The sequence below is a fragment of the Gossypium arboreum genome, chromosome 9 (genome assembly GCF_025698485.1).
Source record: "Gossypium arboreum isolate Shixiya-1 chromosome 9, ASM2569848v2, whole genome shotgun sequence".
Lineage (NCBI taxonomy): Eukaryota > Viridiplantae > Streptophyta > Magnoliopsida > Malvales > Malvaceae > Gossypium > Gossypium arboreum.
This window is the reverse complement of record NC_069078.1, coordinates 80,248,199-80,265,949: the sequence shown is the minus strand read 5'-3', so window position 1 is coordinate 80,265,949 and position 17,751 is coordinate 80,248,199. Positions and strand designations below refer to the sequence as shown.

Here is a 17,751-nt window from a genome sequence, read left to right as displayed (position 1 = left end):
AAATAGGAAAAAATTATTTCCCATCTTTCTTTGTTTTTACTTTCAATTTTTCAATTTTCTTTTCATTCTACCTATTAAAACCTAAATATTTTCCCTAGAAAGCTTTCATTTTTAGTTATAAGTTTTGGGGTTCATCATCCTTTCATCATATTCTACTATATTATAGTATTCTTTTATGCTTTGTTTGGTAGAATGAAAATAAATTGGAAAAATTAAAAATTAAAAGGATAAAAAATAGAAAATGAAAAATATCATTTTTTTATATAAGTGTGCTTAGATGAAAAATAAAGAGACAATAATTTTCTTTTCTTCTATTGTTTGGTAGAGTTTAAAATAAAAGCAAAGAAAATAAAACATTCTAAAAGATACATAATTTTAAACTAACATACACATTTTTCTCCTCTCATCATTCCAATTTAGAATAATTAGTTTTTTGTATTACGATGCAGTGGCGTAGTCAAGAAATTTAGATAGTGGGGTCAATTTTTAATCATTAAAATGTTTATAAATCTCTTATAAACTAATGCATAATATTTTTTTCCTTCTTGTTCTTCCTCTACTTCATTAGTAGACTTTCTTTTAAAATATTTTTCCATTTTGTTTAACAAAAACAAATATATCTAAACCTTAAACACATAAAGGTATTAACAAAGTCAAAATACAATTATAAATTTTCTTTAATAAAAAGAAACTCACGTTAAGTGTTTTTTGGTGCCATACTGAATATAATATTTTAATTTTTCAAACATAAGAAATTTCTACTTAATACTCAAGAAATTTAAAATTATAAATACAATCAATCCTAATATCTTCAAGGATTTGTATTAATCAACTTCTATAAATTATTACCCAATCACGATATTAGAAATTTCATACAAAATCATTATCCCAAAATTATTTAATAAATAAAACAACTAAAAGAGTAATCAATCCTACTTTTCTAAAAGAGTAATCAATAAAGCTTGAAAAAAAAAAAACACAAGAGTTGTTGTCAAATTAGAAAAATCCACTTGAAAGTATTGAAAAGTTCAACTCATATCTTAAAAATTCTAGAAAGTGTGTGAGAGATTAAGGGTGTGTTTGGTTCAGTTGAAAAGTGGAAAGATGAAAGGAGGGAGTATAAAAGTGAAAAAAAAATAAATTTTAAGGGTACTTGGTGGGGAAGAAAAGCGAGAAGAAATAAAATAGAAGAGATGATTATTTTTTATCCTAATACATAAAAATCGATCATTCCAAATTGAAATGATAGGAGAAAAGAAGATGAGAGAAATGTGTACTTAAGTTCAAAATTATGTGTTTTATTTTTTTTTCCTTTCATTTTTTTTAACTCTATCAAGTAATGAATGGAAAGAAAATTATTTTTTCTTTCAATTTTTTCATCTTTACTACCAAGCACACCTATAAAAAAATGCATTTAGTTTTAGAGAATATTTTCTGTTTTCATTTTTCTTTTTCTATTTTCTTAAAATTGAAAAATACGTTTGGTAAATAAAAATAGAAAAAAAATCAATAATAAAATAGTGAAAACACATTTGGTATGTATTTTTCAAAATAGAAATGAAAAAAATTATTAAATAATTAAATAAAAGTATAATTTATTAAAAATGTATAACAGTAGTAAAATAAAATGTAATTAAATAAAAAAAATTGCTTCTAAAATATTTCCAACCAAAGTAAATTTAATGCTTAAAATGAAACTTAAAAAATGTTTTTTCTTTCAATTTTTCTATTTTCCCAAAATATTTTTATTGAAAATAATGAAAACATTTTCTTTTTAAATCTCTAATTTCATATATTTTCATTTTCATTTTCAAAAGCTCATTTCAATTTTTTTAATTAAATATGTTTACTTCACTATTTTTCATTTTTCAATAAAATAAAATGAAAACTATTCTTGTTTCGAACCAAATGCACCCTTATATTTTCCATCTTTCTATTTTTTATTCCTTCAATTTTCTATCTTTTTAATTTTTTTCACTCTACCAAACAAAACTTAGAACTTTTATATTTTCTTTCTATTAAAAAAATTAAAATTATTGAATATATGTTATCATTTATTTTGTTTAAGGCCGAACTCAAGTTGCACAATCGGAAGCTCGAATTCGTTCAGATATTATTATTGTTATTATTATTGCAACCGTCACATTATATCTTAACTTCCAAAATTCTTGTTAAAAAATAATTAAGTTGTTGAGTATTTAGATTTAAGTTTAGTCATGCACAATTATTATGTATGGGTTTCCATTTTTGTCATGCGTGGGTTTTAATTTAGTGAATTAATTTTAGTCGGATTATTTTAATTTTTAATCTGTTTCTATTTAGTATTGGTTTGATTCTACATTATATTTTCAAAATATATATATTTATAATTATATTATATTTGTACTTCGAACTTTAAAGAGAGAATTTAGATTAAAAAAAGAAGAAGATGACTTAGAAATTTTTTAATAAATATAAATTTTAATTAATTATTTTAAATATCATTACGTTTATAAATCAACTTACAAAATTATATAATACTAGAAAGGTTATTATTCTTAGTATTAGGACTTAAAATTTGGATATGTTAAAAAGGGAAACGAAAAATATTAAAAAAGTCTAAATGTGGGAAGCCCTGAATATATATGTCCATTGGTTACGCACCAAAGGAGCAACGAGGTCTTGGTGGTACCCCATAGTTTTGGTTGGTATAATGATTCGTGAATCATCCTCGAGAAAAAAAAAAAAAGGTTGATTCAAGCTTAATGATTACAAATGGTTCCATGGCTGATAATATCCAACTACATAATATTTTATGTTGGAAATTTGTCTGATGATAGTTAAACTCGAATCAGAAACCACTACTACAACAGTGGAAGATGCTAATTACAATCAGATTTCAATACTTCTTTAGGTAAAAAACAGTCAAAGGTAAGAAAAGAAATGGCATTGTTGTGAAATAAAAAGGTTTATGTATATTACTAATAAAACACTAATCAACTTATCTTCTGTTTAAGTTATGGTATATATCATGGTTTGGGGATTGATAGCAATGGATTCTGGGTTTTAGTGGTGGAAATTTGAAAGCCACAAGGCATATCGAAGCAAGTCAAATAAAAAAGACAGTTCATGTCAACATTTCATTAGATACTTAAATATGCTTTATTTGAGAAAGAAAATATATAAATAAAAAGGAGCTCCTTTAAGCTTAGTAATTGCAAATGGTGGATACATCCCCTGGGAATCTATAGGGGAGGAGTGCGATTGGATGAGTGAATGAAATCCATCCAGAATCATGAACTTACTCAAAATAATATTTTATAGTGCAAAATCATATCATGGGATGACAGTTTACAGTTGAATCAGAAAAGCACTACCATAAGTTGCTAGTGATTCCCCCCCCCTGTTTTAGGCTAGTGGATGATGTTTATGTTGGAAAATTTTAGACGATAATTGAATGCCTTTCCTCTTGTAATTTTTAATCTCTGATCGAGGTTCCTTTGGTGCCGTCATCAACTGTGATACCCATATCTATTTTAACTGCTTCTATTATTTGCCCATCCATTAGTGGCGATGGTGGTGGTGGAGACTTCTTGTAATCCTTGTTTTTACCCCATAACACCAGATATAGACCCACAATTATGATGATAGCTCCAATCACCCTGCATAACATAACATAACATTATTATATCAGCTTTGTTTTTTGGGGTTTTTAAAAGAAAAAATTGTGAAATTACCTTCCCAGAAACATTTGTTCAGCCAGAATGAAAGAGGACATAATGGCTACAATAACCATGCATAGGGGACTAAAAGCTGTCACAAATACTGGACCTCTGTGTCTCATTATCATCCCTTGAATGTAATAAGCAAGTCCTGAACATACAATACCCTGCAACCATGCAATTTTCAGATATTGTGTTCAAAAATAAAATGATATTCGAATTATGGTTTGAGAATTTCCTCACCTACTTAATTTGATCTAATTTTTATCCTCATCATGTTATTATTAAAATAATATCGGTAAATAATTGGTGATTATAATTCTTACAGTGTATGCAGCAGTGAGCAACTTGGTGTCCCATTTAATGGCCCAAATGGCAGCATTTCCCTTTTCCATAATCAAAGCAGCTATTGTACCTTCAAGGGTGCCCAACAGGCATATCCAAACTGTTAGAGAAAGGTCAGCTGGATAGGTTTCCAGAGTGATTGCCTATGAAATAAAAAACATAAAAAGTTACATCATAATTAAGCAAATCAATGAACAAATATTAGGGCAGAATTTCTATGTCACTTACTTGGAGAATTACGAAACAAGCATAGCTGAAGCAGCCAATTGTGATGAGTACACCACCTTTAATGCAATCGTGGAGATCGGTCCCGTTTTTGGATGCTGCTTCATGGTTGTTTCTTCCCTTGGTCCAAAACAATTCAAGCACTGGTCCTTTCATCAGCGTCATCACCATCGCTCCAGCAACTGTTGCAAGGGTTCCTATAATCTTTCCATGGCTACGGATGGACCTTAACTTCACCTTCTCAAGCCTACATCCACATGATTAAGCAGATTTTATTGAATATTCATGAACAAAACTGTTGATTTGTGGGGTTCTTTTCTACCTGAAAATCCAAGCCATAACGAAAGTTATAGCAGGAAGAATATTGTACATGGCAGTTGCAAAGGTTGCAGTTGTGTATTTCATTCCCAGAAAATACAAGTTTTGGTCAATTACTGGCCTGCCAAACAATATATATTAAAATTGTCAGATGCTATTGAACTTGATGGTAAAAACAGAAAGCTGTAGTAAATTGAAATTTGGATAGTTACTCCAGTAAGCCTAGCACCATTATTTGGATGAAGATTCTCATGGTCATCTTAGGCCTCACTTTCCTGTCAAACAGAAAAGAGTAGATATTGCTAAAAGGGTAAAAATGGCACGAATGGAGTTTAAGAGAGAGAGAGAAAGAAGAAGAATAAGAAGAAGAATATACTTGTCGAGAAAAGCAGCGAAAGGAGCCATAACAAGGGTGGCAATGGCATGGCGGTAAACAACGAGTACGTAATTGCTCATCCCCAGGTTTAATGCAGTCTTAGATAAGATATCCATGCCTGCATACCCAACTTGCAAGAAAACTGCAGCAAAGAATGGTTTATACGTGCCTCCTAATGAACCATCTACTTGGTTCTCCATTTTTATCCTACGGATTTAAGACTTCACTATCCAATTCAATTGCTATAATATTAACTTGTAAATCAGCCAAGTTTATTGAAGAGATGAACTCATTGAGGATGAGCAATTTTCTGCTATCTATTTCTTCCTATTTATATGCTAAAGTTGACACACTTTTGATACCTCATAACTCAAGTCTTTCTCTTGCAGCTTTCAAAAGGAAAAAAAAAATCTGTTGCAGAACGTTTATTTTACTATTAAGGTCGGGCCCAATTAATGGCTGCCTATAACTCGTTGAATTATTGTTTTTAAAAGATAGAGTTTTTATTTTATTAAAATATGGTACTTGTAATTTTTTTAAATACTAACACAATATACACTCGAGATTATTAAACTATCTAATACGTTTACGTTTTGGTTACTTAATTTTAAAATGTTACAAAATGATAATTTAACTATTCGAAAATTTTCATTTAAGTAACTGAACTATTAAAATCATCGTTGTATGGTTTTCTTTGTTCGCACCGTTTGCATCAATCGAAAACTCTCCTTCCTCTTTTCTTCTGTAGTTCAGTTTTTTTTTCATAAAATAATTTTGAGTGTCATGAATCTGCGAATCAAAATCCAAACAATTTTCTTCTTTGATCTCCGGCACTGATCGTTAGATCGACTTAAATTTAAGTTATGTTCTTTTGCTCGTTGACGGATATTGATCTCCATATAGATCATTGAGTCATTGCCTAAAGCTCACAAGCTAGGCTTAAAAAAAAAACTTAACAACCTAATAATTTAAATGAAAATTTTTAAATAGTTCAGTAACCTTTTTTAATCTTTTAAAATTGAATGATCAAAACATAAATTTATTATTATACCGAATAATTATAATTATTTTAATATATTTAAAAATACCTCAACTCTTAAAAGAAAAACAGTTCCAAAATCATTTGCAACTGGACACAATGCAACTCAGCTAATTTATTGCCGTATTTTAACCCATTTATCTTGATTATTTTCTACAAAAAAGTATTGGTGTGACATTATTTAGCAAGATATTAAATTTGAGGAAGTTAAAGCGAAAAGAATCTCTTTTAATTCATTTCATAATGAGAAATTTAATTGATACGTAATTTTATTATTTGATGGCTATCGTACTAGTTCGGTTATACAAATCAAGTATTGCCTTTATATTGAGGAATTGGTTATTATTTCATGTACAAGTAAAGTGAGCACTGGCTCGTTAATTTTAAAGCAACTTGCTTTAGGCTTCGTAATAACTTGTTTTTATCTATTTGTGACTAAAGGTGAAAGATTTAGTGAGAGAGCGAATGTAGATAAATAAATAAATAAGTGTGAGTTTTATTATATTGTAAGTAAAATATCATATCTTGTAATATAAATTCATAGTAGTTTTTTTTTTTTTCTGGATAAGAAGAAAAGGTTTCGAACATGATTTGGTATTTAAAAAGAAGAAATACTTTGTCGATGGAAATTTATGGGTTTGGGGAATTTGATTTTGTGATTTTCTTGTGAAAGAGTTATTTGATTTAATGAGATATCAATTCAATGGGATTTTTGGAAACTCCTCTGGTTTCTAAATGAAGGAAAGATGAAGTATCTTTTAAAAATAAGTTATTTTTACAATAATTAATATTTTTATTTTTATTAGAATTAAGATTAAATTAAGATAATATGTAAATGTTGAGAGTTATATTTTCAAAATTATGATTAAACTGATACAATATAGAAACATCGAGGATTGAATTTGTTATTATACTAATCTTAAAACTACCACATCATCTCTTCCCTTATCCATAAATGGAATTGGACCAAAAAAAAAAAAAGACAAATATATATGATCAGTTAGGTAATCATTGTGTAATTTTTTTATAATTAAGTGAGCAAAAGTGAAATTTTTAAGTATAATTTGTTATTTGTAATGTAGTTTACTTAATATTTATCAAATTACATAATAATTAAGTAGTATTTATTATCAACTATTTATACCAATGACAACAAAAAGTTTGTGTATTGACAAAAGAAAAAAGAAATACTCAACAGTAAAATGTTAGAGCAATTAAATAAAATTAAAAAATATATTTTTATTAATTTTATTAATAATCATAGGAATACTTTCATCTTTTTCTTTCTCATACAAACATAAAATAAAATATGAGAGGCGTTTTCAGTTTTTTTCATGTTTAAAAGCAACTCCTTTTAATAAAATAAAAGGAGGAGGAGGAGGAGGAAATTTAAAACGAAACGCACACTTAATGTAAGCAAAGCAAAACCATTGTCTTGTAGATCAGATGTCAATGCCACTTCTTTAATAAGTTTTAGTAGCTTTGCGTGGTGGAGTTGCTTTTTGTTTTTGTTATTTTGTCCCGAAAGTTAAGGTTTAAAGACTGTTTCGTGTCTGCTTTGCATTACTCCATCCATATAAACATTAAGAGTAAAAAGGGATTCCCTCTGTTGGGTGCCTTTAGACAATCCACTCCCACATGAACAAGATAGGGCTTTTCTTTTTTTGGATATTTGGTTAGGCAATGAGGAGGGTGAATAGAGTGGGTGATATGGACCAAATTGTTTTCCCAAAGCTGTTTAGGTAAAATTTCAGAAACTTCCAATGATGAGAACGTCAAAAGGATGATCTAAATTTGGTTTTAAGAGTGTATTTCAATTCAACGCCTATTATCCTATCTTAAAAGAAAAAAGAAAAAAAAATTGTGTGTTTCACTGCTTAAATCGGTAATGACTCTTCGATAAGTAAAATGTGTAGTATGTCTCGCATTTTAAGTTAAAATAGAGAATGATGCCTCAATGTCGAAGAACACGATAATGCAACAAGATATAGAAATATGCAGTTGATTCTTTAGACGATAATTTTAGGATTTTTTCTTAGTTAGACCCTAAACATTTAATAGTATATTGCATTAATTGCTATCTAAAGTGTATCTAGGGTAAGTGGGCACCAAATAACATGTAGCCTATCTAAGTCACTTTAGAGTCATCGAGATTAGTGTGTGAGTTAGATCTAGATACAGAAAATAACACAATCAAGAGAAAATTTTATGTTTCTGTTTGAAAGCTTTTTCTTTCGGGGTTTCGTTTTTTATTATTTTTGATTTTCTCCATCTTATATTTTTCTCTTATTTGTGGAATTTCTTTTTACCATAGTTTTTTTTATTTTTTTCGAAAGAATTTTTCCATATAAAATTTATGTGTTTAATATTTTTAATTTTTTTTTATTTTACTTGTTCATTACTTACATGAGTTTATCTCAATACAAAAGTTATTTAATCTTTGTCCAACGTTTACTTGCATATATTTGACATGTGTTGGGTTGATTAAAAGAGATATTTTAGGTCCCAACACCCATGCTTAGCTCCCTACTGGATTTTGATTAACACCGCCAAAAATATAATTCTCATTTGGCTCAAATCAATAGCTCCATTGGAGGCTCTTGAACAATTATGATTGTAATGGGGAGCCACATAGGAAATTGTGGGTCAATTCACCTCATAAAAAATATATTTTATGTTAGTGATAAATTAATTTATATAAAAATAAAATTATCTCTCTCCACTTATTAAAATTATTTTTTCTTTCAATATTATTATTTTCTCTCAAATCTATCCTCTTCTTCACACATATTCTAGAATTTTTACAAGAAATGTGATTATTTTTTTAATACTTTCAAGTAAGTATTTCTAATTTTGTAATTTTTTAAATTTTGATTGATTAACCGTTACAAAATTAATATAGTAGTTTTCTTGTGATAAATTAAGATTTTTATACAAAATTAAATTTTTATTGATTCAATGATTTTGAGAGATTGATTTTGCATGAAATTTCTAATATAGTGGATGAGTAATATTTTTAAAGATTAATTAATCTGAATCTCTAAAAAATTAATATTGATTATCTTTATTCTAATGAATATCGTGAACATTGGTTAAATTTTAGCAATTTTGTTTAAAATTTCTTTTTGTCAGCAAAAATTTTATTAACCTTGCATTTATGTTCAATTTGTATTTTGCATATTGTATTCTTATAGCATAAAAGGCACTTAAAATAATTTTTTTAATAATGTTATATTTTATCTCTAACTACATATTAGAATTGCAAATAGTAAAAAGACGCTAATTAATTTATTTGTTATCATATCTATTCTTTTTATATAATATCTAAAATTATTTATAACTCCTCTCCAACCCAACTTTTGAATAGAAGTATAATGCGCTTCATCACACTTGAACCCACGTCTTTTTACACCGACAACAATACTGATACCAATCAAACTAAAACAGAACCGGCATCAATAGAAAGATTTAACTTCTATGAATTGTTGTTGGTTTAATACTCTAATAATATTACTGGTTTTATGAAAAATTTTATGTGTTTAAAACTTAAAATTATTAAGTTAATATTTTAATAGTTTTAAAATTTATTATATTATACAATAATTTATGGAGTGTTGATGCTATTGCTAAGCATTAATGTTTATTTAAAAAAAATAAAAAATTTTGATGGAGCGGCCAGACCGTTGCCGCATGTTTTGTAAAAAGTAGAATAGTGTCAGAAGATGAACACCACTTTTTTCATTAATGCATCGAGTAATTTATTTGTGTAGCCCATAGATGAGTCTAAGTTGAGGCATTTTTGTTTTTGCTTATGCATATTCCACTAATCACAAAAAGGGGTGTGGATAGGCCGAAATTGCTTTGTATTGAAAAATCAAGCTCCATTATTGGTAAGCTAAAGGAAGGTTAAGATTTCTTCTTTTTCGTTTATTCCAACATGAAAATCTCTTATCAGATATCTTTCTTCAGCTTTATTGTTCAGTTGTTTTCTTGAATTCTTCAGAGGAAGGAAGACCATTCCATGGTGAAAAAATGAAAGCCTTATTGTCCTCTCCGTTTCATGGCTTACGCTCCCACTTGCTGCACGTTTGCTTCATTGCGCCATTTCTGCATGCATTCGCACTAACATTTGTGCTTTTAATGAAATGTGGGTCTGATGGGTGGAAACCCTCTCTCTCGTGATTTATGCTGCGACTTGACTGCCACTTAAACCCTAATGAATTTATAGTGAAAGAATATTAGACTGTTCTTTTCTTTTTTCTGGTCAATAAAGAAGATTAGACCTGTGGTCGTAAAGGAGACGAAAAAGATACCTCAGAAACCAGGGATAAAAAGAGGGGGGGGCGGGGAAAAAGAGCTGCCTGACATACCCTGTGATGCCATAACCATTATTTCATTATCGTTCTGATTCAGCACTACAGCAACAAAGTCATTTTAATTGTGATTAATTCTAGATAACAACAATCGTGAATGTCCAATTCGGATAAAGTGGCATCGCCTGTTCATCAATTTGACTAATAATTACCAACTAATCAATTTGGATTCTGTTAAGCTTTATAGAGCAAGTTGAGGAATAAAAATATATAGCAGTTGAAACGAATCAAGATAAACATGAGAACACGACTCATCCAAATGCCTCAATTGTTTGTGTCAGAAATACGTCTTTGTAACTTAGTAGTGCGTTGTAACAAATAATGATGCTACCTACCAAAAAACTAAAGCAGCATTTCCAGGTGATTAGGCAATGCAGTATAACAAAGGACATTCCATCCCATCATTGCAATGTTAAATGTTACCTAGGCCAAGGAGCACACCATCCTCCTCAATCCCATCATCATTAACAATGTATATTTGGGGATAACCGCGGTTAAGGGCATAAATCAATCGGGCCTGAGCGAGTTTACTTGGGTCTAAGGCTTATTCTTACCTATCTATATCGAACAGAACATTTTCAAGGCGGTAATCAATTGATCCTAATCTGAGTTTTAACTCTGTTCAGAGAAGAGGAGACGTAAAGGATTAGCTTGAACACGATTCTCCAATGAACTTCACAAATCTATTGATTCAATTATGCTCCAATTCTTGGCACGATTTCATGTGGTTCACCAATTTACCAGGGTTGTTCTTAGTTTCAAATTCCGAACGTCAAAATGGTAGGCAGATTGCCTGACGTTACTTAAACAAATAATCTAATATAATTAATATTGCAAAATAACAAGATTTAATAACATTTCACACCAGACAGTAGCAGCTGTAAAATAATGATATGCAGGAGAATATAAACAAATTAGTTTTCCCAGGATCAAAAAGGCACCATAGAGAAGAAAATGCACCCTTCAGATCTCATCCGCAATGCAGTTCGTTCAAGCCCCACAGCAAGGTGATTTTTGAGCAGCTGCCGCAGCCCCAGCTCCCTGGTCTTGTTGGTTAATTTTGATTGCCTGTGGCTGTAAAGACCCGGAAAAAGTTAATAAAAAGATAACGATATGTGTAAATTTATTAGAATAATTATCACAAGAAGCGTGTGTTAAAGAAAAGGATTTGCACAATTATCAAAAAAAATGCATATATGTTACGAGAAAAGTTGATAGTTCGAGCAAAAGAATCCATACCTCTCAGCCTTTGAATCAGTGCAAGCAAGTCTTTGCTTGATATCCCTGGCTATTGAAAAGAAAACCTCCTCGACATTTAAGTTTGTTTTTGCACTCTGCAAGATAGTAGCTCTTAAGCATATAGAAAGATCGACTACAAAAGTAACTACAGCATCTGCAGTAAAAATTACATACAGTCTCAAAAGAACTTGATGCCATATTCGTCAGGATAATAGATGTCTGATTTAGGTTTAACCAAGGAAGGTTTAATCATTTCGATCTTTACAGTTTGCTAACACAAGAAAGCACATCCACCATTACAGATACAATCACTTAATATGCAAAAATGACATCCGATGATAAACTCATGTAGGTTGCTAGCATTACTAACAGTCAGATGCTAACAAGTTGTTGGAATTAAACTTCAAACAAACTTAAACAGAACGCAGTCAATAAACAAAAGAAATAACTTTACCTGGACCAATGCATCCTAACTAAAAATTTGGCTAAGTTAAATGCATCTATCAAGGATATCTTTTCCACGAAAACTAAAAGTACTAATAATTATTATATTTCTATTATTTAACTGATGAATTCAAGTGATACATTAAAAACTAAATTCAACTAAATTAATTAACTAGCGAAAAAGGTAAAGAACAAAACAGGAAAATAATCGATTAACAATTAAGAAGCAAAATAATACCCAAGAAAAAATTCACCTAGATTTCATCTATCACTATTAATCTAAATTATGCAATTTATTTACTTAGTAATTTGATCCGTAGAAATCTTTAAATTATCCAAATATCTCTTTCGAGCATCAGAGCAACTTACTCTAAGTTAATTAATTTAAATTTTTTTTAATTAAAATCCCTATTATCACATTAATTCGTACTATAAATCCCCCTATTAGATTTGTCTCTAATTCACTAGATTTATGTCGTCCTATTTTTAGGATTGTATGCAACTCTACTTAATTACGTAAAATCTACTCTTAAACAGGATCTATTCAACCTTCGATTTAAACACACCAAATATGGATCAATAGTCTAAAAATATTAAAGTAAAAATTAAACATACATAATTAAGAACAAGAAACTAAGTATTTATTACCTAAAATAAAAATCAAACAACAGAATCGGTCATTGGATTCATGCTTAAAAATTGGTTCATGCTTGAAAATAAGAACAAAAAAATGGTATTCAAGCCCTTTTGTTATTCAATTAACGCCCATGGCATTAGGTTACTTTTGCTAGTTGGGAAGCTTCCGCCCATCAATACATTACAAGAAATAATCAAAATGAGAAATATATATATATATATATATATATATATAATTTGAAAAAAAATATAATTCATGGATCTTTTCAACTGCTCCTCCATTTTTCTTCTTTTTAGAGAGAAGAAGAAGAGAAAAGAAAAGAAAAATAATTTTAATTAAAATTTTGCCTCATGTCATAATTTAATTGGTTGATGGAAACTCTTTTAAGGAAAGTAATCAGATTAAAATTTAGGTATCATTTTGATAAAAAAAAGTTTAGATACTTAAATGACAAAATGTAATAGTTCAAGGGCTATTTTTCAGTTAAGCCTATAATATAAACCTCAAATCTATACATAAGCTTTGTTCAAATATACAATTTTATACATGAAATTTAATTTTATATAATTTTATACATGAAATTATGATTTGACCTAATTCTCACAAATTAAGAACATAATTATTGATATAATATCATTTTATGCTTATATATTACATAAACAAATCCAATATATAAATAAATTGATGTATTTATTTCTTTAAATATGTATGATTAAATTAAAATTAAAGTTTCATGCATATAATTGCACCAAACCAAAGTTTATATATCAAATTGTATTTTAAATTAAAGTTATGTAATTTTGAGATTTATTTCTACTAATAATTGTCTTAATTCCTTTAAAAATTGTTTTAATTGAATTTGACGTAATGTATGAAATAAACACAGAAGTAAATATATAAAAAGATGAAATAAATAACATTATTTTAAATAAACTTTTTTCCTATAAACTATTTTAATTAAAAGTTTTTCATTTATTAACTCAATATTTTTTTATATTTCTCAAAAATTGTACATGGAGTTATTTTTCTTATTTCTAATTTATTTTTAATTTTATTTAATTTTAGATAAAAATATTATTTAAGTTGAAATAGACCTACTCATGAATTAACTCGAAAAGTGAAAAAGTTTAGATAAAAATATATATTTAAAAAAAATCTAGATAAAACACGAAATCCTTTTAGAAAATGATCCGAGACTCATGTAAGAAATTTTTGAGCCGGGACCGAATTAAATTCCTAATTGCCTACCCTTAGTTTTCTTTTCCTCTTCAGTTGACTGCCCCCAATTTCTATCAGCTAGTTCCTAAATCCCCCCTAACAAAATAACTTTGCCTTCTCCACTCCAACACCCACCAGCCACCACCATCGTTGTTCATCAGTCAGGCAGTCACCACCGGTCCACCATCATTGTTCACCAGTCAGGTAGTCACCATCGGTCCACCCGTCAATCTCTTTCAAGTAAGAGCAAAATTAATTTTGTATTATTTTTTTTCTTTTTTTAAAGTAAGAGCAAACCCGTCACTACTCAACCATAACTCAGTAGCATTTCCAGCATGCAAGTGGCTCATAAAACCAAAGAGCGTAGTCCTTCTCTTCCTTTCATCATCGAACTGCTCAAAGTAGTGTTTTATCTCTACAGGAGGAGATTGGAAATGAAAAAATAAAACTTAAAGTAGTGTTTTATCTCTGTAGGCTAATCTCTAGGTTAGCTTAACAGTTAGGGCCACAAATTATAGCCATTGAAAATAAAAAAATTAAAGGTGAAAGAGATGGTTTTGTTATTGTGTATATATGGCAGCAAAGATGTCATAAATCAGAGTACAGAAAAATTTGTGAAAGTTTTAAATGTTAGATGGAGTATAGTGGTTGGATATTAGTATAGTTTGGAAAAATATGCAAATTCGTATTGCTTCTTGCAGTTTGAAATTTGTCTTCTTGAGGATAAAGAGGGTACAAGACAACCAATCCACCGAAAAATCAGAGTACACAAAAATTTGTATTGCTTTTTGCAGTTTGAAATTTGTGTTTTGCTTTGCTTACATTAAGGATACGTTTATCTCTTTAAAAATGGTTTCCGAAGTATAATTTCTGGAAAGCTTTATTTGATAGATTTTCTAAAAAGTATTTTATAGAAGTTGTTTTTTAAAATATTAATAATAATTTTTCATGATGTTAAGGATTAAATTATAAATTTTGTGAAATAAGATATGCATGAAAAATTTGTTATGTGGAATAAGATTTGCTATCTCGAATAAGATATTATAATAAATTATTTGATCAAAGTGCTTATATGGTGAAAAATAAATTACTTGGCAATAAGAATTAAATTGAAAATGTACAAAAGTTTAAGTGTTAAATAATTTAATATGTGAATAAGAAAATTATAATAAAAGCTTAGTGAATATGTTATGAGATGATGAAATATGCATGAAGTACTGTAAAAGTACAATTGTGGGAAAATATGAAATTTTTACGATGATAAGGATTAAATTGTTAAACTTGAAAAATATGTGGATGAAATCATAAAAGTGAAATACATAAAAATTTGATATGTGAAACATGATATTGAGATAAATTATGTGATTAAAGTGTAACAAGAAAAATTTGATTTAATATGATTAATTTAATGAATATTGAACTTTTATGACAAAAAGGGATTAAATTAAAAGTTATAAAATTTATAAGAAAATATTTAATAAATGAATAATGTAATAGAGAATGTAACATCCCAGTGCTTTGATTGGATGTTTAAGTTGAATATGGAGGCGTTAAGTGAGCGAGCTTTATCAGTTTAAAAAATATATTATGGGAAAAAATTAGTAAGATACTTTACAGGAATAAAAAGTAATTTTACGGTGAGTGAAAAAATTTTATGTTAACCATCTTATTTTACATGAAACAAACATTAAAAAAACTGAAAAGTGGTTTGATAAAAGGAGTTTGCTTTTAAATATGAAAAAAACTGAAATCGCCTCTGATATTTTATTTTATGTTTTAGGAGAAATGAAAAAGATTTGAAAATATAAAATATTTGATTGTTTATAATTTCTAATAAAATTAATAAAAAACAATTTTAGAAAAAAAACTTGTTTGGGCCCGACCTAACAGTGAAATAAAATTTTAGATAATAAGTAATGTAATTTATTATCAATGTTCAAGATATTCAATAGTATAAAGACAATCAATTTTAACTTCATTAGAGATTTATATTAATTAGTCTCTAAAATTATTACTCAAGATATCAAAAGTGTATCAACTTTAACATATAAATAGGAGGAAATAGATAGCAGAAAATTCCTCATCCTCATGAGTTCATATCCTCAATAAACTTTGCTGTTTTTACAAGTTAATATAACAACAATTGAATAGGAGAGTGAAGTCATAAATCCGTAGGACAAAATGGAGAACCAAGTAGATGGTTCATTAGGAGGCACGTATAAGCCATTCTTTGCTGCAGTTTTCTTGCAAGTTGAGTTTGCAGTCATGAATATCTTATCTACGACTGCATTAAACCTGGGGATGAGCCAGTTACGTACTGGTTGTTTACCGCCATGCAATTGCCACCCTTGTTATGGCTCCTTTCGCTGCTTTTCTTGACAAGTATATTCTTCTTCTTCTTTCTTTCTTAAACTCCATTCATGTCATTTTTACCTTTTTAACGATCTACTCCTCTTTTTTGTTTGACAGGAAAATGAGGCCTAAGATGACCATCTTCATCCAAATAATGGTGCCATAATTCGAATATTGTTTTATTTTTGAACACAATATCTGAAAATTGCATGGTTGCAGGGTATTGTATGTTCACGACTTGCTTATTACATTCAAGGGATGATAATGAAACACAGAGGTCCAGTATTTGTGACAGCTTTTAGTCCCCTATGCATGATTATTGTAGCCATTATGTCCTCTTTCATTCTGGCTGAACACAGAGGAGTAGATTGTTTGGATGAAGATTCTCATGGTCATCTTAGGCCTCATTTTCCTGTCAAACAAAAAACAGGAGTAGATAGCTAAAAAGGTAAAATGGGCATGAATGGACTTTAAGAGAGGAAGAAGAAGAAGAATATACTTGTCAAGAAAAGCAGCGAAAGGAGCCATAACAAGGGTGGCAATGGCATGGCAGTAAACAACCAGTACGTAAATTGCTCATCCCCAGGATTAATGCAGTCTTAGATAAGATATCCATGACTGCAAACCCAACTTGCAAGAAAACTGCAGCAAAGAATGGCTTACACCTGCCTCCTAATGAACCATCTACTTGGTTCTCCAGTTTTATCTTATCGATTTATGACTCTACTCTCCAATTCAGTTGTTATAATATTAACTTGTAAAATAAGCCAAGTTTGTCGAGGAGATGAACTCACGAGGATGAGGAATTTTATGCTATCTATTTCTTCCTAATATGCTAAAGTTAATGCACTTTTGATATCTTGATTGGGTAAGAACTTTTAGAGACTAATTAATATAAATTTCTAATGAAATTAGGATTGATTGTCCTTGTACTATTGAATATCTTGACCATTGATTAAAATTTATACTATTTACTATCCAAAATTTATCGCTGTTAGGGTCGGGCCCATTGAATGGCTGCCTCTACCTCGTTGAATTATTTTTAAACGAGTTTTTATTTTATTAAAATATGGAACATATTGTAATTTCTTTTTCTTTTTTTTTTTAAGTACATAGGCATTATTATTTTTTCTGTCCCAAAAGTTATTGTTTAAAAACTTTTCTATTAAAAAGAGATTCCCTGTCTGCATTGCATTATTGCATTACTATTAAAAAGAGATTCCCCTTAGTTGGGTACTCATAATTTCCAATAAGTTTACTTTTCTCGTAAGGGAGCCGAAAAAGATACCTCGGAAACCAGAGATAAAGAGGAAAAAAATAAAGCGGCCCGACATACCCTGTTGTTCCATAACCATTATTTTAATTGTGATTAATTCGGATATAGTGGCGCCGCCTGTTCATCAATTTGACTCAGTTGTGATTATTCAGTATTGGCTAATAATTACCAACTAATCAATTTTGATTCTGTTAAGCTTTATTGAGCA

At 29.1% G+C, this 17,751-nt stretch overlaps 1 protein-coding gene and 2 long non-coding RNA genes across 3 annotated transcripts; 2 read left to right on the top strand and 1 right to left on the bottom strand.

The window, feature by feature from the left end:
• Positions 1-3,117: 3,117 nt before the first annotated feature.
• LOC108454460 (WAT1-related protein At2g37460-like) lies at positions 3,118-5,434 on the bottom strand. The gene is made up of 7 exons (XM_017752931.2): positions 4,966-5,434; positions 4,802-4,864; positions 4,594-4,710; positions 4,275-4,518; positions 4,028-4,189; positions 3,717-3,868; positions 3,118-3,641 (listed from the first exon to the last, which is right to left on the bottom strand). The coding sequence occupies exons 1-7, from the start codon at positions 5,163-5,165 to the stop codon at positions 3,458-3,460; spliced, it is 1,122 nt and encodes a 373-aa protein (XP_017608420.1). The 5' UTR covers positions 5,166-5,434; the 3' UTR covers positions 3,118-3,457.
• Positions 5,435-13,810: 8,376 nt separating this feature from the next.
• On the top strand, positions 13,811-14,792 carry LOC128280695 (uncharacterized). Its single transcript, XR_008270796.1, has 2 exons — positions 13,811-14,155; positions 14,617-14,792. It is a non-coding gene; the product is annotated as an uncharacterized LOC128280695 (long non-coding RNA).
• Positions 14,793-15,934: 1,142 nt separating this feature from the next.
• Positions 15,935-17,234, top strand: LOC108456109 (uncharacterized). The gene is made up of 2 exons (XR_001866861.2): positions 15,935-16,297; positions 16,385-17,234. It is a non-coding gene; the product is annotated as an uncharacterized LOC108456109 (long non-coding RNA).
• Positions 17,235-17,751: the final 517 nt, after the last annotated feature.